The following is a 27117-nucleotide window of genomic DNA, read 5'->3' as shown; positions in this document are numbered from 1 at the left end:
CTTTACCAACCAATCAGTATCCTTTTCTCATGCAGTATAAACTGTTGCGCCCTTTGAAATGTGTCATTCCTGTATCTGTTCTGATGAGTGCAAGACAAAAAGCTTCAACAGCATGTCTCTTTTTTTCAGCAATAAATATTTTTTGTTTTGAAAATTTGTGTCAAGAATTGTACTGCTATTTTTTGCTGTTTCTTTCTGCTTTTGTGTCATTATCGGATTAGATTTAGTCTGAGCTTAATTGGCCAACAAAATGTAGTTAACATCTTTCAGAGTAGATAGGACAACATGGTCATCAATTAAGTTTCCTTGCGCATTTGGACGAGTCTCCAGCAGATCAAACAGGTAGACAACACCCACCATTTAAAAATAGAGCACAAATTAAAGGACTGGTAAACTGAGTGCTTGCCAACCATGAGACTAGCTGTTAACCGATAGCACATTGGTGAGCACTGTTGCTTCACAGCCCAGCAGGACACGATTTGATTCCCAGCTTGGGTCACTTTCTGTGCGGAGTCTGCACGTTCTCCCCGTGTCTGCGCGAGTCTCTTCCGGGTGCTCCGGTTTCCTCCCAAAAGTCCCGGGCTTGTTAGGTGAATTGGACATTCTGAATTCTCCCTCAATGTACCCAATCAGGCGCCAGAGTGTGGCGACTAGGGAATTTTCACAGTAACTTCATTGCATTGTTATATAAGCCTACTCGTGACACTAATAAAGATTATTATTGAAAGCAGGTGGAAACTTATTTTACTGTTAGGCAGGCTGAACTGAAATAATTTGTTCTAATCTTTCTAAAAGCTTAATTTAGATCAAAAATATTTGCAGAGATGGGCTGATATGAAGTTTATCAATGGCTTGTGTGGGGTGAGGATGTAATTAGAAAAAACACATTTTGGTACTCAAACATAAGGCTGCGCCTCTCGATTTGGATAGGACACTTACTGAATCGTGGGGCAAAGAACATTGTTCGTGATTTTTCACAAAACGTTGCTATGTGAAGGAAATAAAACCAACCATTGATGAATAGAGGCTCATTTCAACAGAACTGAAGAGTTGAATGATACGCAAATAGTGGGAGTATAACAGCTGTACATTTATGAAAATATTTTTAAGTCCACATCAGTTATTATCTTTAGATTTTTGTGTACGTGCAATGTCATACTATTCAATGACAGTCCAGTGTGTTCTTTTGCAAATTGAGCTAACGTCAAGGATTTCTGGTTTAACGTTCGCAATGGCTGGCAAGGGATTTGCTATCAGTGGCAAAGAAGCAAATCTTTTGACAAGGGCAAAAGATAATAAGGTACGTTGTCCCGGGTACTGAATTAGAATAAGTTAAAACTGGATAGGTTGTCAAAGGGTCAGGAGAGGTGGCAGCAAGATAAAGCTGTGTGAATGAATATGTGAAAGCTGACCCCATGGTTATAATAATAATAATCTTTATTAGTGTCACAAGTAGGCTTACATGAACACTGCAATGAAGTTACTTTCAAAATTCCCTAGTCGCCACACTTCGGCGCCTGTTCACCGATGATGTTGTGATAGGGAAGCAGGTAGGTAAATAAGTGGAGACCAATGGCTGATTTTTGAGAACTCCAGCTTTGACAATACATAGATCCAAACAGAGAAAGTTTTGTTCCAGATCCTCTTACTACTTTCAGATGGGGAAAAGTGGAACTATGCAAGGACAGTCCTGAGGAGTTGAATGGAGGAGCAGTATTGGAAGGAGACGGTGTGGTTAACCACGTTGAACTTTATGTTGGACAAGAAGCATGTGATCGCGAAGTACATTATGATCACAAAATATCATTCATGAATTTGTTGAGGATAATTTTGATGCAATAGGACACAGGTTGGACTAGAGATTTAAAATAGTAGGTTGTGGTGTAGCGGGGAATGGAACTGGGGGAATGGCAACATTTTAAAGATAATGGAAAAGTACGGTTGAAAATTGGGACAAAGTTATATTTTGAGATTGTATTTTTAAATTTAAGATTAATGAAGGGGTCATGTTACCTGCTCTGCAGTTTGCCTGACAGTAAAACTGGGTGCTTTGATTGTTACTGATTAATGGAAGGTTTAGACTGTTTACTGGGAAGAAGGTGCAGGCATTCACATTTGGAAACAACAGCAGTAGTCTCTGAGTTTTCAACGAGTAGACTCCGACTCTCCCAAAGCCTCAGAAAAGTGTTGCTGATATCAGGTTGTAAATAGTCGTGCTGGAAACCGCCCATTTACTGTAAAGATGGAAGAGTTGGGATCAAGGAGAGCTACTTAGCATTTCTAACTGGATGCAAGGTTAACATGTTTTAAGTTGCCATGGGGAAGAAGGCAAAGGAACCTTTTGATATCAGGTTACAGACTTCCCTACAAATCAATGAAGGTAAATCACAGACAGCAATAAGAAAAGACTGCTCGACTTTTATGAGTTATCATAGTCAAGTGCAGGAGGTAGCTAGTCTCTAGTACAGCAGTTGCAACCTGTAGCCACCTCGGGATTTCAGGAGGTTTGTTCCGGCATGTCCAGGGGGAAGAACGAACATCAGAACAGGCTTTACTTCTTGTAGTAGATTTAAGAAACTCTCAGAAAATTTAGGAAATCACTTGAAGTTACTACTCGGCAAAGCAAGGATACAGGAACCCTTTGGAAGCTTGGAACAACTGTGGGCTGTTTGCTAAAAGGACTGTAATTCAGTGGTGTGTGATAAATATAAAAGTGGAATGTTCCTCTCTAAAGTATAGGTTGCCTACAAAAAACGTCTTTAGTTCGTCGTGCTTTTGGTAATTTGATACAGTACAAGTTTTGAAACATGAAATCTTATTTTTTCAGCTGGTAGCTGGAAGCGCAAGTCAAGAATTGGGGGAAATTAAGATTAAAAGAGAATGTAAAGCAAGAATTTGATTAGAGGCAAACATCTGGAGGTATGATGAGATGTGAATTTATCTGTGGAAAACAAGTACTTTACACATGATTAGAGAAAACAATGGATCTATAGAGGTGGTAACTTCAAAGTGGAGAGATAAGGAAATGGACACATAACTGCCAATAGCCAACTCCACGGGGTGAATAACAACAAAGGGAAAGGAATAGTATAACTATAGAACACGAGATAACTAGAGACATCAGATATCGTCTCCTGAAAGAAGCAACCAATTTCCGCCTTCACTGAATCTGAAGACTACTTCCCAGATGTGGCCACCTTAGCCTGGCTGTGGTAATTACTTGCTGGATTTAGCTCATAAAGTTACTTAAAATTAGATGTTGTTTGATAAAAGGGGTGTCTCAGAATTCAGGTAAATATAGGTAGTTGGAGACCAAGGAATAGTTTCATGTAAAATTCTGTGTGTATAGTCATCCATTTACACAAGTGTCATAGCATATTATAGCCCTTCTTGTCTTGTGTAACTTTCTTTTATTTTAATAAATATTCTTTATTAATTGTTTACACAATGACTGCATTGCTCGTCACTGGACTGAACACTGTTCCTCACATTATACCAGAAAAAACATATCCATCAGTACAAACTGCTGTTCTAAGTTACCTTTCTGGGTCTTGGGATACCCTCGCATTTAACATCAGCGTGGCTCGTAGCATGCACATAAAAGTTATTGTGTCCAAGGAGATTGCAACATTAGTGAAGACAGAAGGATTGAAGGTTGCTTTTTGAGATAGGGGTTAAAATTGTAAGAGGAGGAGAGCATTGATAATGCCAGCTAGCATAATAGCCGGGAAGTGAAATTAAGTGGCTAGTTGTTCAGAGGGAAAGGAGGGGCAGAGGACCAGGTAGTACATCTGATTAGTTTGGTGAGGGTAGATGGGGAATGAAGTCCAGAGAAAGGGCTCAGGGACAGAGAAGGATAGGGGTTGGTTGTTTGGGCAAGGAAGAATGAAGCAGGGTTGAGCAAAGCTTTAGAAACTTTGAAAGCATGACCCCGATCTCCCAGTTGCTTGCCACTCTAATTCACCATCTTGCTCTCATGCTCACATGTCCATCCTTGGCCTGCTGCAACATTCCATTGATGCTCAATGCAAGCTTGAGGAATAGTGCCTCATCTTCCAGTTTGCACTATACAGAACTCAGTACGGAGTTCAACAACTTTAGATTATGAACTATCTTCCATTTGGTTTCTTTTTGCGAATTATCTGTTTGTATCTTATTTTCATGTTTTTGCTTTCACATTATCATTATCCTACCCATCATACTCACTCTGGATCAATGTTTTTATTTAATTACAACCATTACCACTTGTTTTGCCTTTTGTTCCATAACATCTCTACCCAATCACAGACCTTCAATAATGTTCTTCCACTCCCCCCAGCCAGAATCAAAGCCAGAACATTTCTTCCTCCCTTCAGTTCTGAAGAATCATAATCAACTCGAAACGTTGACTCTGATTATTTTTGTTCACAGATGCTGCAAGACCTGCTGAATGTTGCCCACATTTTCTGCTTTTACGTGAGAGCAGTTAATGTGATTTGGCCAGCTGTACATCAGATGCACTCAGGTTTGTGAGAACACTGTGTGAAGTAGAGAGCAGTTGGGCAAATGAGTACTAAAAACCCTGATGTTCTGTATGCACAAGAATATGTCAGTATCTATTTTGCTGCCTTCTACAACACGATATATCTTTGTTAACCGGATTCACTGCACTTAAGTTAAAAATTAACTTATTGAAAAAAAAAGGTTTTCTTAACCTTAACATAAACTAATATCACACTGACAATATGTCTCAGCTGCCGAGTATTTAATGCTTTGCGTACTTTTAGCTTGCCAAATGGGGCGCTTTGGGGGATGCCAATTTGTACAGTATGATGCAATGAGTCAAATTCACACAAGATGGTTCTTCCCAGGTTCTCCAGTAAATTAAAGGCAAAATATAGAAGACAACTTAATTCAAATAGTCTTTAAGATAGAAAAAAGTCCCATTGAAATATTAGGGAGAGTGACCAAAAAGGAGAGTTTTATGCAGTGAATGGAGGAGGGGAAGCATGGAGGTTTAATATTCGGTAACCTGGAGATAACAAAGACATGCATAAGAGACTCAGCAACAGATGAGCTGAGGCAGGCATGAAGACTGGTGATGTCATGAAGGTGAATGGTGGCTGTTATTGTGATAGAGAGGATATGGGGCGAAACCTTTTGCTAAACATCAATTAGGATACTGAGATTGCCAACAGTCTAGTTCAGTTTGAGACAGTGACATGGAAGAGGAATGGAATGAGTAGTAAACATAGAGAGTTTGTGACTAGGGACAAGAACAATTACTTTGGCCTGACAAAGTTTAACTGGAGGGAATTGTGGATTCTGTAAGACTGAGTTGTTAGCAATAGATTCTAACAACATGGGCAATGGATCACTGCAGAGATTTCTCAGTTTATACTACAATAAACATGCACTCAGCTTAACCTTTTTGTTTGCTCTTATGTATATTATTGCATCAGCTCCATGTGGTTACTGACTTGAATGGGATGCCAATTGATTAAAATCTGGTTTGAAGTCATTTTGTGCAAAGTGCGTTATTGTGCATGGTGAATATATTTAGCCTAGTGTTTGAATAAGTGCATCTAGACCTGACGTCACGAAAACAATAAAAAGAGAAACTGAAAATACCTTTTCAATCTGAGCTAAAAGGACCTGCTGTCTTCAAACAGAATGCTTTGTTTCATATTCAATAAGGGAACCAGAATCAAGTTCAGTGATAAAGCCATTCTGACTAAATTAACTGAACTTAAAAATTACTACTTTGTTCATTTAATAACAGTAATGGGGCCTCAGAAAATATCAATAAAGGATAGACATTGACAACCCTACGCTCAGTCAGCATAGGTATCATTGAAATGTCACTGTACTACCTCTTCAATTTCTAAACAGTGGTGACAGTGTGTAAGCAGGATAGTGAAAGAAGAGGCTCTTGTGCTTTAAAACTGTCTTTCTTAGTTTTGCTCTGATGCAAGCAGATAATTTTAAATAGGAATTAACAAGACTCACTTCTATTTGCAGAAGCTCAGAAATCACTTTGGAATTTAGCACATCCTCATTATTATTCTTTTTACTTTATAGATGCAGACTCAAACTGCAAGTACAGAGTGCCTATTTAATACAAGTCAGGAGCATCACTTCTCAGATAACTGCACCAAATAAAATGGACACCTCTCAAGCTGGGGATTTGTTCAAATTGAAGTGATGCACACTAAATTCAAAGTCAGTGCTGTATTCACAAATAATTACACTGGATTGGGTGGCACGGTAGCATTGTGGTTAGCACTGTGGCTTCACAGCACCAGGGTTCCGGGTTTATATTCCCGGCTTGGGTCACTGTCTGTGCAGAGTTCATTGCAGTGTTAATGTAAGCCTACCTATGACAATAATAGAACATAGAACATTACAGCGCAGTACAGGCCCTTCGCCCCTCGATGTTGCGCCGACCTGTGAAACCACTCTAGAGCCCATCTACACTATTCCCCTATCGTCCATATGTCTATCCAATGACCATTTGAATGCCCATAGTGTTGGCGAGTCCACTACTGTTGCAGGCAGGGCATTCCACGCCCTTACTACTCTCTGAGTAAAGAACCTACCTCTGACATCTGTCCTATATCTATCTCCCCTCAATTTAAAGCTATGTCCCCTCGTGCTAGACATCACCATCCGAGGAAAAAGGCTCTCACTGTCCACCCTATCCAATCCTCTGATCATCTTGTATGCCTCAATTAAGTCACCTCTTAACCTTCTTCTCTCAAACAAAAACAGCCTCAAGTCCCTCAGCCTTTCCTCATAAGATCTTCCCTCCATACCAGGCAACATTCTGGTAAATCTCCTCTGCACCCTTTCCAATGCTTCCACATCCTTCCTATAATGCGGCGACCAGAATTGCATGCAATACTGCAAATGCGGCCGCACCAGAGTTTTGTAGAGCTGCAACATGACCTCACGGCTCCGAAACTCAATCCCTCTACCAATAAAAGCTAACACACCGTACGCCTTCTTAACAACCCTCTCAACCTGGGTGGCAACTTTCAGGGATCTATGTACATGGACACCGAGATCTCTCTGCTCATCCACACTGCCAAAAATCTTACCATTAGCCCAGTACTCTGTCTTCCTGTTATTCCTTCCAAAATGAATCACCTCACACTTTCTGCATTAAACTCCATTTGCCACCTCTCAGCCCAGATCTGCAGCTTATCTATGTCCCTCTGTAACCTGTAACATCCTTCTGCACGGTCCACAACTCCACCGACTTTAGTGTCACCTGCAAATTTACTCACCCATCCTTCTACGCCCTCCTCCAGGTCATTTATATAAATGACAAACAGCAGTGGCCCCAAAACAGATCCTTGTCGTACACCACTAGTAACTGGACTCCAGTCTGAACATTTCCCATCAACCACCACCCTTTGTCTTCTTCCAGCTAGCCAATTTCTGATCTAAACCGCTAAATGACCCTGAATCCCATGCCTCCGTATTTTCTGCAGTAGCCTACCGTGGGGAACCTTATCAAACGCTTTACGGAAATCCATATACACCACATCAACTGCTTTACCCTCATCCACCTGTTTGGTCACCTTCTCAAAGAACTCAATAAGTTTTGTGAGGCACGACCTACCCTTCACAAAACCGTGTTGACTATCTCTAATCAAATTATTCCTTTCCAGATGATTATACATCCTATCTCTTATAAACCGTTCCAAGATTTTGTCCACAACAGAAGTAAGACTCACTGGTCTATAGTTACCAGGGTTGTCTCTACTTCCCTTCTTGAACAAGGGGACAACATTTGCTATCCTCCAGTCTTCTGGCACTATTCCTGTAGGCAAAGATGACTTAAAGATCAAAGCCAAAGGCTCAGCAATTTCCTCCCTAGCTTCCCAGAGAATCCTAGGATAAATCCCATCCGGCCCAGGGGACTTATCTATTTTCAAACTTTAAAGAATTGCTAACACCTCTTCCTCATGAATCTCAAGCCCTTCTGGTCTAGTAGCCTGAATCTCAGTATTCTCCTCGACAACATTGTCTTTTTCCTGTGTGAAAACTGACGAAAAATATTCATTTTGCACCTCTCCTATCTCCTCGGACTCCAAACACAACTTCCCACTACTGTCCTTGACTGGCCCTACTCTTACCCTAGTCATTCATTTATTCCTGACATATCTATAGAAAGCTTTAGGGTTGTCCTTGATCCTACCTGCCAAAGACTTCTCATGTCCCCTCCTGGCTCTTCTTAGCTCTCTCTTTAGGTCATCCCTAGCTAACTTGTAACTCTTGAGCGCCCTAACTGAACCTTCATGTCTCATCTGTACATAAGCCTCCTTCTTCCTCTTGACAAGTGTTTCGAATGCTTTAGTAAACCACGGTTCCCTTGCTCGACCACTTCCTCCCTGCCAGACAGGTACATACTTATTAAGGACACGCAGTAGCTGTTCCTTGAACAAGCTCCACATTTCAACTGTGCCCATCCCCTGCAGTTTTCCTCTCCATCCGATGCATCCTAAGTCTTGCCTCATCGCATCATAATTGCCTTTCCCCCAGATATAACTCTTGCCCTGCGGTATATACCCATCCCTTTCCATCACTAAAGTAAACGCAATGGAATTGTGGTCACTATCACCAAAGTGCTCACCTACCTCCAAATCTAACACCTGCCCTGGTTCATTACCCAGTACCAAATCCAATATGGCCTTGCCTCTCATTGGCCTATCTACATACTGTGTCAGGAATCCCTCCTGCACACAGTGGACAAAAACAGACCCATCTAAAGTACTCGAACTAGAGCGTTTCCAGTCAATATTTGGAAAGTTATAGTCCCCCATAACAACTACCCTGTTGTTTTCGCTCCTATCCAGAATCATCTTTGCAATCCTTTCCTCTACATCTCTGTAACTTTTCAGAGGCCTATAGAAAACCCCTAACAGGGTAACCTCTCCTTTCCTGTTTCTAACCTCATCCCATACTACCTCAGTAGACGAGTCCTCATCAAACGTCCTTTCTGCCACCGTAATACTGTCCTTGACTAACAATGCCACCCGTCCCCCTCTTTTACCACCTTCCCTGAGCTTACTGAAATGTCTAAACCCCAGCACCTGCAACAACCATTCCTGTCCCTGCTCTATCCATGTCTCCGAAATGGCCACAACATCGAAGTCCCAAGTACCAACCCATGCCGCAAGTTCACCCACCTTATTCCGGATGCTCCTGGCATTGAAGAAGACACACTTTAAACCACCTTCCTGCCTGCCGCAACTTTGAAACCTGACTCATGACCTCACTACTCTCAACCTCCTGTATACTGGAGATACAATTCAGGTTCCCAAGCCCCTGCTGAACTAGTTTAAAACCTTCCGAAGAGCATTAGCAAATTCCCCCCCCCAGGATATTGGTACCCCTCTGGTCCAGGTGTAGACCATCCCGTTTGTAGAGGTCCCACCGACCCCAGAATGAGCCCCAATTATCCAGAAATCTGAAACCCTCCCTCCTGCACCATCCCTGTAGCCACGTGTTCAACTCCTCTCTCTCCCTATTCCTCGTCTCGCTATCACGTGGCACGGGTAACAACCCAGAGATAATAACTCTTTGTCCTACATCTATACCTATGTCGTTGGTACCTATGTGGACCACGACTTGGGGCTGCTCCCCCTCCCCCTTAAGGATCCCGAAAACACGATCCGAGACTTCACGCACCTTGGCACCTGGGAGGCAACACACCAACCGCGAGTCTCTCTCGTTCCCACAGAAACTCCCATCTATCCCCCTAACTATGGAGTCTCCAATGACTAATGCTCTACTCCTCTCCCCCTTCCCTTCCGAGCAACAGGGACAGACTCCGTGCCAGAGACCTGTACCCCATGGCTTACCCCTGGTAAGTCCCGTCCCCCCCAACAGTATCCAAAGCGGTATACTTGTTACTAAGGGGAACGACCACAGGGGATCCCTGTACTGACTGCTTCCTCCCAGCCCCTCTCACCGTCATCCATCTATCTTTATTCTTCGGAGTAACTACATCCCTGAAGCTTCTATCTCTGCCTCCCGAATGATCCGAAGTTCATCCAGCTCCAGCTCCCTAACGCGGTTTCTGAGGAGCTGGAGATGGGTGCACTTCCCACAGATGAAATCAGCAGGGACACTGACGGCGCCCCTCACCTCAAACATTCAGCAGGAGGAACATTGCACTACCTTCCCTGCCATCCCCTCTAGATAAAAAAAGAAAAAGAGCATACCTGTTATTCACTCCCCTTCTCAGCAAGCACTCAACTCAGCAACCTCTGCGCCCCGCACGATAACACCAGCCAATGAACTTATTGTTTTGCTGTGATGTCACTCCTGAATTGTTTTTTAATTTCAGCCTGCTGTCCAGAGGTATCCCTCTCAGCTCCCGCTCTTTTTAAATCTCCGCGACTCTCAGCTCTCGCTCTTTTCAAATCTCCGCTCCGAATCGCAGCTCCTGCTCTTTTTAAATCTCCGCGACTCTCAGCTCCCGCGATTTTTAAATCTCTGATTAAAGATTATTATTAGCTAACTTGCCATCATACCATCTAGTTTCCTTTGTTTAGAGATAAGACTCTAGTTTTGGATTGAAATACATCACTAAAATGTAAAATTCTATCACATTATGGTCACTCTTCTCTAAAGGTTCCTTTACAACAAGATTATTAATAGCCTTTTGTCATTGTACAATATCAGATCTAAAATAGCCCGTTTGGTTCTTCAACATACTGTTCTAGAAAACTATCTTTGTTTATATTCCTGTAATTCATCGTTCACAGTATTAGTGCTAATTAGGTTTATCCAATCTTTCTATCGATTGAGGTCCACCATGATTATGGTTTTGCCCTTGTTACATGCACCTCTATTTTCCTGATTTATATCGTGCCCTACGTTACCACAATTGCTTGGTGGTCAATAAACAATTCCCACCAATGCTTGATGCTCCTTTCGGTTTCTTCGCTCTACCTTTACTGATTCTACATCTTGATCTTCTGCTCTAAGATCCTGTCTCACTAATATACTGATCTCATCTTTAATTAACAGTGCTTTCCTACCTCCTTTTCCTTTTTAACCGACACTTTCAAAATGTCTTTGTCCAGAGTACCCGGTGAGTTTGGTGAAAGGTGTGTGAGGAGTTCCAGAAATGAAAAGACACAAGCTGTAACATTCTAATTCGTCAGTGTTGAAGCAATCAATTTCATTCAAACTTTCTGTCGTATATCTTTATAAACAATTTGAAATCTCTATTAGTGGCATGAAGGAAACAGCAGAATTCTACCTAACAAGATCCTTTCTGGATCAACAGCATGACCTTTTGCTGTTTATTGGGGTGGGGGGGGGGGAAGAGAACCTAAAGCTCTCCAATCTAGATTTGAAAAGTACTGAACATAAAATAGAGACAGAGATAGTCAGTGAATACATACCTTCATTGTTCTTGTGGTAGGTCAACTTGATGAGTGATTTAACATCTAATTTCTGAAACACAAAAAAAGGTTTTATAAACAAGGTTAGCAAATATTTTAACATACTGTAAAATGCTAATAGACCTCTCTCTCAGAGATTCTACATGTGAAGAAACACAAAAGCAGGTAGAAGCATTGCAGAGACAGTGCAGCGACCAAAAGGCAGCGTTAAGAGCACTCCATGCTGCCACCACAGAGCAAAGACAAAGCACGCTAGATCACGCAAAGTGCAGAAAGCAGATTGCAGAGTTGCAATCGCTGCTTTCAGTTCAGAAAGGCTTCCAGGAAACATTTGGAGCGAAATTAGATCAGGAAGACGGCCCTGATTGGGAAGAGTTGAATGAGACAGCGCAGAAATATGTTAAGAGAACATGTGCGCAGGGAAAGCCACAAAAGAGGAAAGCGCCCCAACCCCCCACAGAGCAAATAGTTCACACTCCAATGAACCCAGTCACCACCCACAGCACAGCCACATCGGACGATGCGGAATTTCTATACTCCACCCCCTTAACAGTGACCCAATTACGGGACGCGTGCGAGAAACTCACACCATTCCTCCCCACCTCAGACCCCCACCATTTCTTTGCCACAGTAAAGCATCAGGCGACCATGGATGAGCGAGAGCATGTAAAGCTCACAGTTTTAGGTTTAGACCCTTCAGGAGCAGCAGCCCTTCCCAACCCACAGAATGTAGGAGGAGGCACCCTTGCAGAAATGCATACCGCGATCCTGGATGCGATCGGGTATAACCGGGGTGACCCCGTAGATGGCCTCAACAAATGCAGGCAAAAGAAATCCGAGCACCCCACAGCGTTCGCTGGACGCCTGTGGATCCACTTTGCAGCAGTCTTTGGAGACTTAGACCGTGCCCATTTGTCCCCAGACAACATGGTCAAATGGACCCGCACCCTTATCTCCCATGCCACAGAGACAGGACAGAAAGCTTGCGCGAGTTATGATCCCTCAGAGGAGGCCCATAACGAGAAGTGGGTAGTGAAAAGATTGTCCCGCACTTGGGAGCATGCTATACAAAGCAAACCCGCAGTCAAGAATCCGGAGGAAAAGCAGGCCGCCGCAGATATACAGGCAGTTACCACACGCCAGAACCCCGCATGGGTGAATGAAGGAAAGAACAGCCCTCCACCCAAGTCACAGGAGTGTTACAACTGTGGCCATTTAGGACACTTCGCAAGAGAGTGCAATGCCCCTAGAAAGCCACAGAGAGCCCAGCAGACGGGCACTCTGAGTAAGAAGAAGACAGAGCCCATTCACAGAGTTAGCGCCCGTTCAGATCAGACGGACCTGACTGGAATGGACTGACGGTGTTCGGGCTCCCCCAGTTGGGTCTGCGACACCCTTTGGGATAGGTCCGGACGACCGGTAGTTGCAGCAAAAATTCGGGAACAGCCCAACGAATTTCTATGGGACACAGGAGGGTCCCGCACCACGATAAACTCCTCCACCCTGTTTCAAAAAGACACGTAGCCCACTACAGCCACTATCACCCTCAGCGGCTTTACAGGCCACTCACAGCAGGGACACATCACAGCCCCTGTACCCATTCAAATCGGTAACATCACCACCAAGCACACCGTAGTTTTGGTCGATCTGCCCCACACAGCAGAACACATTCTGGGAAGCGATTTTATGAATTCCCACAACTTATCATTTGATCCAGTCAACCAGTGTGTTTGGAAAATGGCGAAGTCTGCAAGAGCCCCCGCAACGCTCACCATAGGAGAATACGCGAACAAAATTAGCGCAGTAGGCGAATTTTGGTTCAACCCGACCACGCTTAGCACGGACAATCAGGTCAGGGCAGTTCTGCAAAAGAACAGGGCAGCATTCGCGACCCACAAGCACGACTGTGGACGGATGACTGGCTCCGTACAAATAACAGGACCTGACCCTGGACCCCAAAACCAGTATAGATTTCCCCAAGAGGCAGAGGGAGAAATCTCAAAGGTAATAGAAAGCTTATTAGAGCAGGGTGTACTTAGATCAGTAGCCTCCACTAATAATGCCCCGATTTGGCCGGTGAGAAAGCCCGATGGATCACGGCGATTGACCATTGATTACCGGGAACTCAACAAAATCACCTCCGCAGCAACCCCCACAGTAGCAACAAGTCCCGAGCCCATGCTCAAGCAGGGACTCAATTCCCGATTCTTTACGGTATTGGATGTCAGGAATGGATTCTGGTCCATTCCATTGGCAAAGGCGTGCCAGTACAAATTTGCCTTCACCTTTAAAAATTAGCAGTACACGTGGACATGCCTGCCACAAGGATTCCACAACTCCCCCTCCATTTTCCACCGACAGCTGGCAAATGGGTTAGCCAAATTTTCTCACCCCGAATGTCTGGTCCAGTACGTAGACAACCTACTACTACAGACAGACACCAAGGAAGAGCACATTGAGCTTCTGTCCGAACTCCTGGAACTCCTACACTCAATTGGTTGTAAAGTCAACCCCAGAAAAGCCCAGATTTTGGAAGATAAGGTGATATATTTGGGAACAATTATCACACATGGTAAACGCGAGATCGAGCATAAAAGGATTGACTGGATTGCTAAATTGCCCCTTCCCCAGAACGTTTCAGCCCTCCGGTTGTTTTTAGGACTTGTTGGCTACTGCCAAAACCACATTGACGGTTTCGCCAGCAAGGCAGCACCCCTCTCAGACCTCCTAAAGAAAGGAGCCCCCTGGGAATGGCTTCCGCAGCATACGGATGCTGTGGATGCGTTGAAGCAATCACTCATAGCAGCCCCCGCACTATAAGTTCCAGACCCGCTTTCCCCTTACGCTATAGAGGTAGCAACCACAGACCGCACCCTTTCGGCCGTGCTCCTCCAGGAACGGCACGAACAGTTAAGGCCCGTAGCTTACGCCTCCAGAATTTTAGATGCTGTGGAGCAGGGACTTTCAGCCTGTGAGAGGCACCTGCTCGCAGTATTCTGGGCAGTCCAGTATTTTTCGTATATTACCGGACTGAATCCCATCACAATTCTCACCGAACACACCCCCACCCAACCTTTACTGGACGGACGACTCAAGGACGGTACAGTAAGCCAGGTTAGAGCAGCTAGATGGACCCTTCTCTTGCAGGGATGGGACATCACTGTTAAACGGACAAAGACGCACACCTTTTTAGCCGACAACTTACAGTACCCCGGAACCCCCCATGAATGTGAAATTATCTCTCCACACCACAACACAGGCCCCTTTCTTGCGAAAACACCCCCCAGAAAGATAGGCAGTTCAACAGAGCCCCCAGCACACAGACACGTGTGCGCCCATAAGGATATATGTGGATGGATCTTCCACAGTATTGGATGGGAAGCGCCTAACAGGTTGCGGTATTTATGTCGAGGACGCGCAGGGACGCGCCCTAGAGGAAATATCATTAAAACTTCCAGGCCACTTAGGTGCGCAGGCAGCAGAGCTTGCGGCCATCGCATATATAGTGGAACACCCAGATTCCTTCCCCAGCCCAGCAGACATATACTCGGACAGCTTCTATGTCTGCAACAGCCTTACTGAATGCCTGCCCCTGTGGAAAGCAAGAGGATTTGTTTCCGCAGACGGAAAACTCCTCCCCTCAGCCCCATTGCTCTGTCACATCTTAGAGAGAGCACAGAACAGGACTTTTGGGATAGTCAAAGTTCGAAGTTACCATCGCTCCTCCCGCCCCCCTGGAAATGTAAAAGCCGAAGCACTGGCCAAAGCAGGTTCCAGACACGGATATTTTTGGACACACCCCGAAAGCGCACCAGTGAATGCAGTTCAGGTCTCACAGACTAGGATCGAGGATCTAGTGGAGGCCCAGAAGCAGGACAGCAATCTCAGGGAGATTGTAAAAGGAAAGTATCCAGCACCCTACGAGAGATTTTAAAATGCTCTGACCACACATGACGGTGTGGTGTTAAAAGACACCCTTTATGTGGTTCCTGAACAGGACAGGAATCAACTGATTTGTTTATTCCATGACGGTCATGGACATCAGGAAATCGATCCCACTACAGCCCACCTCAAGCAGCTTTGTTGGTGGCCGAATTTAAAGGACGATGTTAATCACTACATCGAGAATGGTCTTATCTGTGCCCAGAATAATCCGGACAGATATGCCAAAAAGGCTCAACTCAGCCACACCCGACCCGTTAATGGCCCCTGGACTAACCTCCAGACCGATTTTATAGGACCATTGCCCCCTTGCAGGAATGGTTATAAATATGTACTCGTGGTGATAAGACACGTTTACAAAATGGGTGGAAGCATTCCCATCCAGGACAAACACTGCAAAGACCACAGCCAAAATTTTGACCCACCACATCTTTACAAGATGGGGACTCCCCCGCAGCATTGAATCCGACCAAGGTTCCCATTTTACGGGACGTGTCATGCAGAACGTCCTCACGATATTTGGCATCACCCAAAAATTCCACATAGCATACCGCCCACAGTCGAGTGGTATCGTGGAGCGCATGAATCGGACCCTAAAATCCACCCTCAGAAAAATGGTTCAGCAAACCAACACCACTTGGGACTCAATCCTCCCTTTTGCGCTGATGTTTTTGCGTAATATAATTTAAACTTCCACAGGTTACACCCAACACACCCTCATGACCGGACGCCCCATGAAAGGCACAGAATTTTTATTAGGTTTAGACTTGACCAGCCCCGAAGTGACGGCCCTCACACACAAGAAAGCGGTAGAGCAATTAGTGGAAAATGTTAAAACGGTTCAGCTAGCAGCCGCAGTGAAATTGGGCGCAAGGAAGAAACAGAGCAAGGCTTGTTTCGACAAGACAGTGCAAGCGACTGAGTACAGTGTAGGACAGCAAGTCATGCTCTCCGTATACAACCCCAGCACATTCCTGTCACCAAAGTACTCGGTCCGTACTCCATTGCGGACAAAGTAAGCCCTTCCGTATACAAGATAAAGTATTCCAACGGTAAGACTGCGTGGTTCCATATCAACCAGCTGAAGGCATATGGAACACAGTCTAACCACTCACACCACGTCATGCTCAACGCAGCACACCACACCCCGCCCACAGCCAACGTAACCCTACCATCCCCCAACACGTCCAGCCCAGCCACGGACTCGACCTCAACTCCACCCCCAAAACATACACTCAGCCCCGGAACGCCCACCGACTGCAGCAGCAGAGACAGCGACTGTGACTCGGATGATAGCCACAGCACGCCTCCCTACTATCCCCATGCAACAGGACCCACATCCAGCAAATCCGACTACGATCCGAGTGATGCCTTCATGATCACTTTCCTAAACAAACCCCACCACCGACCACCAAACTACCATGACGACCCCGATTCCGTCCCCACAGAACTAGACACCACCTATTGGCACAGAGACAACTCATACAGACTCGTCCGAAATGACGAGAGCGACCCCAAATCATACCAAGCAGCCCTTTCAGCCCTGATACACTCAAGAGTTTGGCATCCGGGAGAAGATGACGACCTTGAGTCTGACTCCCAAAACGAGAACCTCTTTGCGACCCTGTTCGCAACCGATAACTGAAGTGTCCAGATGATGTTTTAAAAGGAACCACTTGGGAGAAGTGGTGTCCTTTCTGATGGAACCTGCCGCATGTTTTACGTTGTTTGTAAGTTTGTTAAATGTTGTTTGTCAGACCGCAAATTTTTTTTTTCACGGCCCCACGCCTTTTCAGCCGAAACCTCTGAGGACTTGCCCACAGAGACTTGCTACTGTCCCAGACGCCAGTTCAGCGGAACTCGTCTGTCGACAGATACCACACGCCCGTTCATAACTGCTCGTCTGGTTCAAGGAAGGAACCAATGCGGCAGCCCCCCCCACGATGACTACATTTCTTGCCCGTTCTTGTCGGTTGCTCAGGCAGTAGAGAAACGGATTGGGACCGCCCTGCCTGGGAACCCCCCCCTCTGGTCAACTATGCTCGGGTAGGGGAGACACGGCATTGGTACCCGTCCTACCCGGGGACTCCATCCAACTCTTACCCGTCGCGGCCCATACGCACCTCATTTTGGAAATTTTATTTCAAAAAGTTTAGTTTTGTTCCAGGTAACCCTTAGGTTGCCAACCACAGGCTATTTACATCCTGAAACATTTGGATGGTAGATCGCACTGTCTGCGAGACGGCTCGCACTGGTTCATTATTTGAAAGTGTGTCTTGTCCTGAAAATCGGTTTTTGAAGAAAATAAAATGAGGGAGTCACACATAGTGACCAATTATAAAGGGAGTAATTGGCACTAAAGGACAGACAGACTATCGTACGAGATGTTAAACCAAGATAGTTACAGACACTATGCTTGTTTCCACAGAACTCCAGAAGCTCCAGGACCGGAGAAGAGAAGGGAAAGAAGAAGCACCATGAGGACTTCCTTCGGATGGTTCATCATCACAATGGACATTTGGTTGCGAGTGAACGCAAACCCCATGACCTCAAGCCCCCCAGCCGTTAATGTTTCACTTCCCCACAGTACCCAGAACCCAGTCACCAGCGACACCGCACCATCTTGGTGTGACAGGTTTATAACCTGGTACTCCCTTGCCCTATGTAATAGAATCCTTGCTGGTATCCCCTATTTTCGGATACGACCAGACCCCCGACCCCCGCGATCTATAATAAAAAGCATTCACTTGCGGTTTTATTGTAAATAAAGAACTGTAAAGAAATGTTCATGAGCAATTGTATGATCCTGAGCTTGACTGCCAAGCCAGGAAAACTGTGTATAAACTGCTATGATTTTGTTTGTACGGTTGAGGAAATTAGAGTGATGAAATGTTTAAGTGAGTGTAGTGTATTAAGAATAGTTAGAAATTCCCATTTTATTGTTTTGTAATGCATGTCCCTGTTTGACATAGCGCCCCTTAGAATTGTCAGTTCAAAATTTTTTGCATAGTTATGGTCAGTGTAGAGGCCATGAAAGAAGTGCTCCCCAGGTCAGGGAATGGAAAGCAACGTAGTTATGTGATCCTTCACGCTTCACGTTAGGATCACAAGGAGGGATTGTAGCCACCTAAATTGGCCAACTCCCGATTTAAAATGGCGAACGGCAAAGGATGATGGGAAAGTCAGCCAACATAGACAGAATAGTTTAGCTCACTGGGCTAAATCGCTGGCTTTTAAAGCAGACCAAGGCAGGCCAGCAGCACGGTTCGATTCCCGTACCAGCCTCCCCGAACAGGCGCCGGAATGTGTCGACTTGGGGCTTTTCACAGTAACTTCATTGAAGCCTACTCGTGACAATAAGCGATTTTCATTTTCATTTCATTTCATTTCAACCAGCAGCTGCAGGTTTGCTGTGTATTTACCTCTGCAAAGGCCAGACAACATCGATACCAGCGACCATAGAACATAGAACATAGAACAATACAGCGCAGTACAGGCCCTTCGGCCCACGATGTTGCACCGAAAAAAAAGCCATCTAACCTACACTATGCCATTATCATCCATATGTTTATCCAATAAACTTTTAAATGCCCTCAATGTTGGCGAGTTCACTACTGTAGCAGGTAGGGCATTCCACGGCCTCACTACTCTTTGCGTAAAGAACCTACCTCTGACCTCTGTCCTATATCTATTACCCCTCAGTTTAAAGTTATGTCCCCTCGTGCCAGCCATATCCATCCGCGGGAGAAGGCTCTCACTGTCCACCCTATCCAACCCCCTGATCATTTTGTATGCCTCTATTAAGTCTCCTCTTAACCTTCTTCTCTCCAACGAAAACAACCTCAAGTCCATCAGCCTTTCCTCATAAGATTTTCCCTCCATACCAGGCAACATCCTGGTAAATCTCCTCTGCACCCGCTCCAAAGCCTCCACGTCCTTCCTATAATGCGGTGACCAGAACTGTACGCAATACTCCAAATGCGGCCGTACCAGAGTTCTGTCCAGCTGCAACATGACCTCCCGACTCCGGAACTCAAACCTCTACCAATAAAGGCCAACACTCCATAGGCCTTCTTCACAACCCTATCAACCTGGGTGGCAACTTTCAGGGATCTATGTACATGGACACCTAGATCCCTCTGCTCATCCACACTTTCAAGAACTTTACCATTAGCCAAATATTCCGCATTCCTGTTATTCCTTCCAAAGTGAATCACCTCACACTTCTCTACATTAAACTCCATTTGCCACCTCTCAGCCCAGCTCTGCAGCTTATCTATATCCCTCTGTAACCTGCTACATCCTTCCACACTATCGACAACACCACCGACTTTAGTATCGTCTGCAAATTTACTCACCCACCCTTCTGCGCCTTCCTCTAGGTCATTGATAAAAATGACAAACAGCAACGGCCCCAGAACAGATCCTTGTGGTACTCCACTTGTGACTGTACTCCATTCTGAACATTTCCCATCAACCACCACCCTCTGTCTTCTTTCAGCTAGCCAATTTCTGATCCACATCTCTAAATCACCCTCAATCCCCAGCCTCCGTATTTTTTGCAATAGCCTACCGTGGGGAACCTTATCAAACGCTTTGCTGAAATCCATATACACATCAACTGCTCTACCCTCGTCTACCTGTTCAGTCACCTTCTCAAAGAACTCAATAAGGTTTGTGAGGCATGACCTACCCTTCACAAAGCCATGCTGACTATCCCTGATCATATTATTCCTATCTAGATGATTATAAATCTTGTCCCTTATAATCCCCTCCAAGACTTTACCCACTACAGACGTGAGGCTCACCGGTCTATAGTTGCCGGGGTTGTCTCTGCTCCCCTTTTTGAACAAAGGGACCACATTTGCTGTCCTCCAGTCCTCTGGCACTATTCCTGTAGCCAATGATGACATAAAAATCAAAGCCAAAGGTCCAGCAATCTCTTCCCTGGCCTCCCAGAGGATCCTAGGATAAATCCCATCAGGTCCCGGGGACTTATCTATTTTCAGCCTGTCCAGAATTGCCAACACCTCTTCCCTACGTACCTCAATGCCATCTATTCTATTAGCCTGGGGCTCAGCATTCTCCTCCACAACATTATCTTTTTCCTGAGTGAATACTGACGAAAAATATTCATTTAGTATCTCGCCTATCTCTTCAGACTCCACACACAATTTCCCATCCCTGTCCTTGACTGGTCCTACTCTTTCCCTAGTCATTCGCTTATTCCTGACATACCTATAGAAAGCTTTTGGGTTTTCCTTGATCCTTCCTGCCAAATACTTCTCATGTCCCCTCCTTGCTGGTCTTAGCTCTCTCTTTAGATCCTTCCTCGCTACCTTGTAACTATCCATCGCCCCAACCGAAACTTCACACTTCATCTTCACATAGGCCTTCTTCTTCCTCTTAACAAGAGATTCCACTTCCTTGGTAAACCACGGTTCCCTCGCTCGACGCCTTCCTCCCTGTCTGACCGGTACATACTTATCAAGAACATGCAGTAGCTGATCCTTGAACAAGCCCCACTTATCAAGTGTGCCCAACACTTGCAGCCTACTTCTCCACCTTATCCCCCCCAAGTCACGTCTAATGGCATCATGATTGCCCTTCCCCCAGCTATAACTCTTGCCCTGCGACCATCAGCATAACAAAGTAGCAGCCATCTGCATATTGATGAGCAATCCCCGGGAACAATAAGTAACATTTTGGACACACAAAGCAAAGCCACACTCCTCGGCGCCAGCAGGAGCCAACACAAAGGAGGTGAACAAGCACCTCAAGACCGCCCATCAATCTGGGAACCGCTCCAGTATTGGAGAAAATCGAACCAAGCGATTGGGACAAAGTCCAATCACTTGGAACCAGGTACAGGGTCCGCCCCAAAAGGCGGGAAGCCCCTGGGGACTATAAGATTGGAGCCCCAAGTTCAAATCGCCTCTCTTCACCTCTGCGTCCTGCCCGGGTCACCCAGCAACACGAACCAACCAACATTGACCGTGACCGGTGCAGTGGCCCCCGAACAACGCAAGTCTTAATTCAATGCTCACTACGAGATAGGCGCTCGTAGCTACCAATCCATACCAACTTCGAATCCCGCAGACTCAGAACCCGAACGAAAGGCCATTTGTTCCCCTGACATGGTGGGCCAGTCCGAAGTTAAGTATAGGCCTGTTAGTTGTAGAAGTAGCTTAGATGTAGAATTTGTGCATGAGTAGCGATTACTCTGTATTATAAATGTGCTTTGATTTGAATCTTACTAATCGGTGTATTGGGTTATTGATCATTACTCGGACTTGAACCTCGTGGCAGTATCATAAAGATACCTGGCGACTCAAGAGCAAAGGTAATAAAACAGAGCAATTGAACCAAGGAGAAATCAGTAACACTGTTTGTCAAGCTTTTGACCACCTGTCCTAACATTTCTTTACATGGCTCAGTGTCATACTTTGGCTCATTATGCATGTGTGAAGCACCTTGGGGTGTTTCACTGTTAAGGAAACCATATAAATACAAGTTGTTGTTTTGTGGACTGGCGATATTCTACTGCTGATCTTCCATGAGCAGGCCGAGTTGATCTCTGTTGGCATTCCCACAAAGAATCAATGATTCCTCTGAAAGTCTTATGCCTGTCACCTTTATCAAATAACAATGCTTGCAACAAGGCACCACCCATGTCCTCTGTAATAACCTTCACATTTTAGCAAATGTGAACACATACAGTTTAGAGGGCACAGCAGCACACCTTGTGTGAAGATTGCGCTGCCACCTCCTAAAACAGCGAATCCTGACAGTGTGCACATTATTATTTTCAAAGGTGATAACATAGACAATCGAAACACAATGCTTTAAGTGAGAAAAGGGGTGAACAAAACAATGGAAAGAGCGAACGAAAGAAGAAAGTGGAGGGAATGAAAAAATACTCTGTTTCAATAATGTTGGTTGGGGACACTCATTGGTCAGATCATCAGAAGTCCACTGCGCTTTGTTGAATAATGCTATGGGATAATCTATGTCCAATCAAGGGATCAGTCAGATCCTTGGTTTAACATTTCATCCAAAGGTTTGCACTCGCAACAGTGCAGCACTCCCTCAGTGGTGCAATGAACTTTCAGCAAAGATGACACACTCAAGTCGCTGGAGTGGGGCTTGAACACACAATTTTCTAACTCAAAGCAAGAATGCCGTCATTGGACCACATTTAACAGAAGATAATACTAATATTTGCTTTTTTTTGATGGCCTAGGTGTAACGCAAACAAAATCTCAAGTTTGATTCCCAGTAAGTTGATGCTTAATTCAGTGATTTATTTTATCTACTCCTTCAGGGAATGCGACATCACTGGCAAGACCAACACTTATTGCTCATCCCTAAATGCCCTCGAGAAGGTGATGTTGAGCCACCTTCCTGAACCACTGCAGTCCCATGTGGTGCCGGTACACCTAATGTGCGATTAGGGAGGGAGTTCAAGGTTTTTGACCCAACTATAAAGGTACAGCAAGATATTTGCAAGTCAAGGTGCTGAGAGACTTGGAGGGAACTTGAAGCGATGGTGTCCCCAGGGTTGCCTTTGTTCTTCACAGGTTTGAAAAATGAAATGAAATGAAAATCGCTTATTGCCACAAGTAGGCTTCAAATGAAGTTACTGTGAAAAGCCCCTAGTCGCCACATTCCGGCGCCTGTTCGGGGAGGCTGTTACGGGTGCTGTTCAAATAGCCTCAGCAAGCTGCTGCAGTTACTCTGTGGTAGAGTGAGTCACTATTTTAGTGTGGCCATGGGATGCCAATCAAGCGAACTGCTTTGTCCTGCATAGTGTCAAGCTTCTTTAGCGGTTTTGGTGCTGCACTCATCCAGACAAATTCCAACACACTCCTGACTTGCACCTTTTAGATGGTGGAAAGGCTGTGAAGAGTCAGAAGCCACAGAAGGCTCGGTTCTCTGACTTAATTCATCTTTTCCCTTCTCTGTTCTTAAGGTTTGTGTGCGTGTAACAAATCACTCACACCCAGCATCAACCAATCTGCTCTTAGGCTTCTACAGCCAAATACTAAAGCGGTGTAGCCCAAGAAGCTATATTTTCAAAAGGGCAGAGAGCATAGCCTGACCCAACTCAATTCTTCCACAATCCAAAGCCGAGAATAGGAATGCATCACATGTAGAATTTCTCTCTCGGCCCTAGATTTGCAGACAGTTTCAAGAATATAATTTGGTCTTCGAAAGCAAATAAACATCTGTTGCTTCAGAGACTAAATCAACCCCATCACGACATAAACCATGTGATGGAGACTGATGTAAACATTGGAATCTGAAATAGTTGCTCGAATTCCCTTTGCCCAGATGGGATTTCTTAATTGCACTGCTCCTCATATCAAAGGACAAAGTTGTAGTTAAGGTTATTGGGCAATTGAATAAACACATGCTCTTATGAAGCAGCACAACCAATTGAAGGACATAATTTACAATTTACTAAAATGTTTGCAGCCTGAATATTTTGTTTATTTTCAAAGAAATGGTTTCTCAATTGAAAATAAATAATTAACAGTTCTGACTGCTCATCTGGAGTTCTGGGAAAGGAGCACCGGGCTTCATGGGGGCTTGCGCTCATGTATTATAGCTATGCATTATCTCATCTCGAAAGAAATATATCCGTCATGCAAAATGTTTCAACCAACAAAAGAGCTTGGTGCTGGGTTTGAGGTCTCGGTCTTCAAATACACTGCTCCTCAGGCGTCCGAAGTCTGCACTGACGCATTGGAGCCGATGTTGAATTTCGTCACCAATGTCTGCTTGCACCGCGCTCCCGAGGTATGAGAAATGATCCACATTGTCCAAAGGCTCACCGTAGAGAACCTTTGTTTCCCGAATGTTTAGTCTGAGGCCCATTCTCTCATATGCCTCAGTGAATGCATCGCAATGGGGTTGGTTTAGCACACTGGGCTAAATCGCTGGCTTTTAAAGCAGACCAAGACAGGCCAGCAGCATGGTTCAATTCCCGTACCAGCCTCCCCGAACAGGCACCGGAATGTGGTGACTAGGGGCTTTTCACAGTCACTTCATTTAAGTCTACTTGTGCCAATAAGCGATTTTCATTTCATTTCAATGGCTTGCAGCACGGCCTCTGAATGTACGCACACACAGGCGTTGTCTGTGTGGTGCAGCTCGATGACAGAGGTTGTGGTGGTCTTGATCCTGGCCTGGTGGCATCGGAGGTTGAATAGTTTCTCGCTTTCCGGTAGGTTCGCTCTACTCTAGCGGGGAGTTTCAGGATGACAGGGTGGAGTTTTGCTGCAAGGAAGATGGATCTTGTGTACCTAGACTTTCAAAAGGCTTTTGACAATGTCCCACACAAGAGATTAGAGAGCAAAATTAAAGCTCATGGTATTGGGGGTAATGTATTGACGTGGATAGAGAACTAGTTGCCAGACAGGAAGCAGAGAGTGGAATAAACGGGTCCTTTTCAGAGTGGCAGGCAGTGACTAGTGGGGTACCGCAGGGTTCAGTCATGAGAATCTTCCACCTAGTTGATAACTGTTTACATGACAAGCCCCTCAATGTTAAAGCATGAAGTGAAAACCTATTCATTTGCGCTCAACATTTCTGAAATTTTCAACAAACTATCACATTCTGACTTTGCTGAAAACCTAGTCTTTTTTGACATATAATCTTTTATACCTCAAGGACCACAAATTAGGGGTTCAGGGCAGGACACTTCATCCTGGTCAATTTATCATCTCCAGCCACCTATTGGCTGTCAGTTCCATTTATGGCAAGAATTCTCCAGCCGTTTGCTGGAGACGGGTTTCTCTGGTCCCGCCGGCAGCACATCCCCTTCCGTGGGTTTCCTGTGGCATGCGGTGGCTTCAATGGGGATGCCTATTGACAGCGGTGGGAGTAGACAATCTCGCTGCCAAGGAACTCGCGGCTGAGAGGCTGGAGAATCCTGCCCTATGTTTTTGATAAAGGTGCTAAGAGACTCATTAAATATAGCCAGAATATTTATTATAAATTTAGAGAACCCAGTTCTTTTTTTTTTCGAATTAAGGGGCAATTTAGCGTGGCCAATTCACCTACCAGGCACATCTTTGGGTTCTGGGGATGAGGCCCACGCAGACAGGGAGAGAATGTGAAATATAGCCAGAATTGGACCAAGAGTCGGGTGGCACGGTGGCAAAGTGGTCAGCACTGCTGCCACACGGCGCCAAGGACCCGGGTTCGGACAAGGCCCCGTGTGAAGTGAGCACATGCGCCCCATGTCTGCCTGATTCTCATCCCCACAACCCAAAGATGTGCAGGGTAGGTGGATTGGTCATACTAAATTACCCCTTAATTGGAAAACAATAATTGGTTACTCTAAATTTATTATTTTTTAATCGAGAGTCAAGATAGGAGTCCATCATTTTCATTCCCAGCATAAAAACAATATTTGAGAAAATGTTTAGCATGATGTTGCCCACCCATCTCTACCTTAAAAGCTCAGCTGAATTCAACTTAAAGACTCAATTCCTTTACTTGGTTGCCTTAACAATGAAGATAGTTAAGAGGTCAGCAAAAAAGAGAGTGACAAAGGGTCTTGATTTTTTCTCATTCATTCATGGGATGTGGGCATTGCTAGCTAGACCAGCATGTATTGCTCATCCCTAGTTGCCATAGAGAAGGTGGTGTAGCCACCTGGGTTGGCCAATTCCCGACGTAAAATGGAGAACAGCAAAGGCTGAAGGGAAATTCAGCTAACACAGGCAGAAACTAGCAGGTGCAAGTTTACGGTGTATTAAACTCTGCAAAAGCCCAGACAGCATCGATACCAGCAACCATCTGCACAATAATGTAGCGGCCATCTACATACTCAGGAGCGATCCCCTGGAACAATCAAAACAATTAAGGTAAACAAGCCCAAGCCAGACTCCTCGGCGCCAGCAGGAGCCAACACAAAAGAGGTTAACGGACACTTAAAGACCGCCCATCGATCAGGGAACCGCCCCAGTATTGGAGAAATCAAACCAAGCGATTGGAACAAAGTCCAATCACTTGAAACCAGGTACGGGGTCCGCCCCAAAGGGTGGGAAGCCCCTGGGGACTAAAAAGTAAAGCCCCCAAGTTCATATCATCCTTCTTGACAGGGTCACTCAGCAACGCAAACCAACCCTTGACAGTGACCTGTCCAGCTGCCGCCAAAAGACCATAAGTCTCAAGTCAACGCTCGCTACGAGATAGGCGCTCCTAGCTACCAGTCCATACCAGCTTTTGAATCCCGCAGACTCAGAACCCGAACGAAAGGCCATTTGTTCTCCTGACCTGGTGGGCCAGTCCGAAGCTAAGTATTGGCCTGTTAGTTATAGAAATAGCTTAGAAAGTAGAGTTTCTGCATGAGTAGATTTGACTGTGTGCATTGTAAACGTGCTTTGATTTGAATCTTACTAATTGGTGTATTGTTATTGATCATTACTTGAACTTGAACCTCGTGGCGGTATCATAAAGATACCTGGCGACTCTAGAGCAAAGGTAATAAAACAGAGCCAATTGAACCAACCAAAAGTTAGCAACATATTACTGGCGACATCTGACGGAACCCGATCTAGAAGTGGCTTAACCACTCCGGGAGAACCCAAAATTTGAATTAGAGATCCAATTGGGAACAGAAAAACCACAAGTGTTCAAGCAGTTCTGATCAATCCTCATAATTTGTAAGTGTGTTAAATGCATGTGTAACTAATAGGGCGATAAGGTAATACTGACAGATGTTTTGTTGCAACAAAACTGTCGGGAGTTTGTATTT

General features: G+C 45.1%; 1 protein-coding gene across 3 annotated transcripts in view; it reads right to left on the bottom strand.

The window, feature by feature from the left end:
* Positions 1 to 27117, bottom strand: part of ppil2 (peptidylprolyl isomerase (cyclophilin)-like 2) — a 593707-nt gene that overhangs the window by 462399 nt on the left and 104191 nt on the right. For all 3 annotated transcript variants that reach the window (XM_072498280.1, XM_072498289.1, XM_072498297.1), the window contains one exon: positions 11406 to 11457. In XM_072498280.1, coding sequence (XP_072354381.1) covers positions 11406 to 11457 — 52 coding nt within the window. The remainder of the gene's footprint in view (positions 1 to 11405; positions 11458 to 27117) is intronic.

Source organism: Scyliorhinus torazame, chromosome 1 (assembly GCF_047496885.1).
Source record: "Scyliorhinus torazame isolate Kashiwa2021f chromosome 1, sScyTor2.1, whole genome shotgun sequence".
In the NCBI taxonomy this organism is placed as follows: Eukaryota; Metazoa; Chordata; class Chondrichthyes; order Carcharhiniformes; family Scyliorhinidae; genus Scyliorhinus; species Scyliorhinus torazame.
This window is presented reverse-complemented; position numbering and strand designations above follow the sequence as displayed.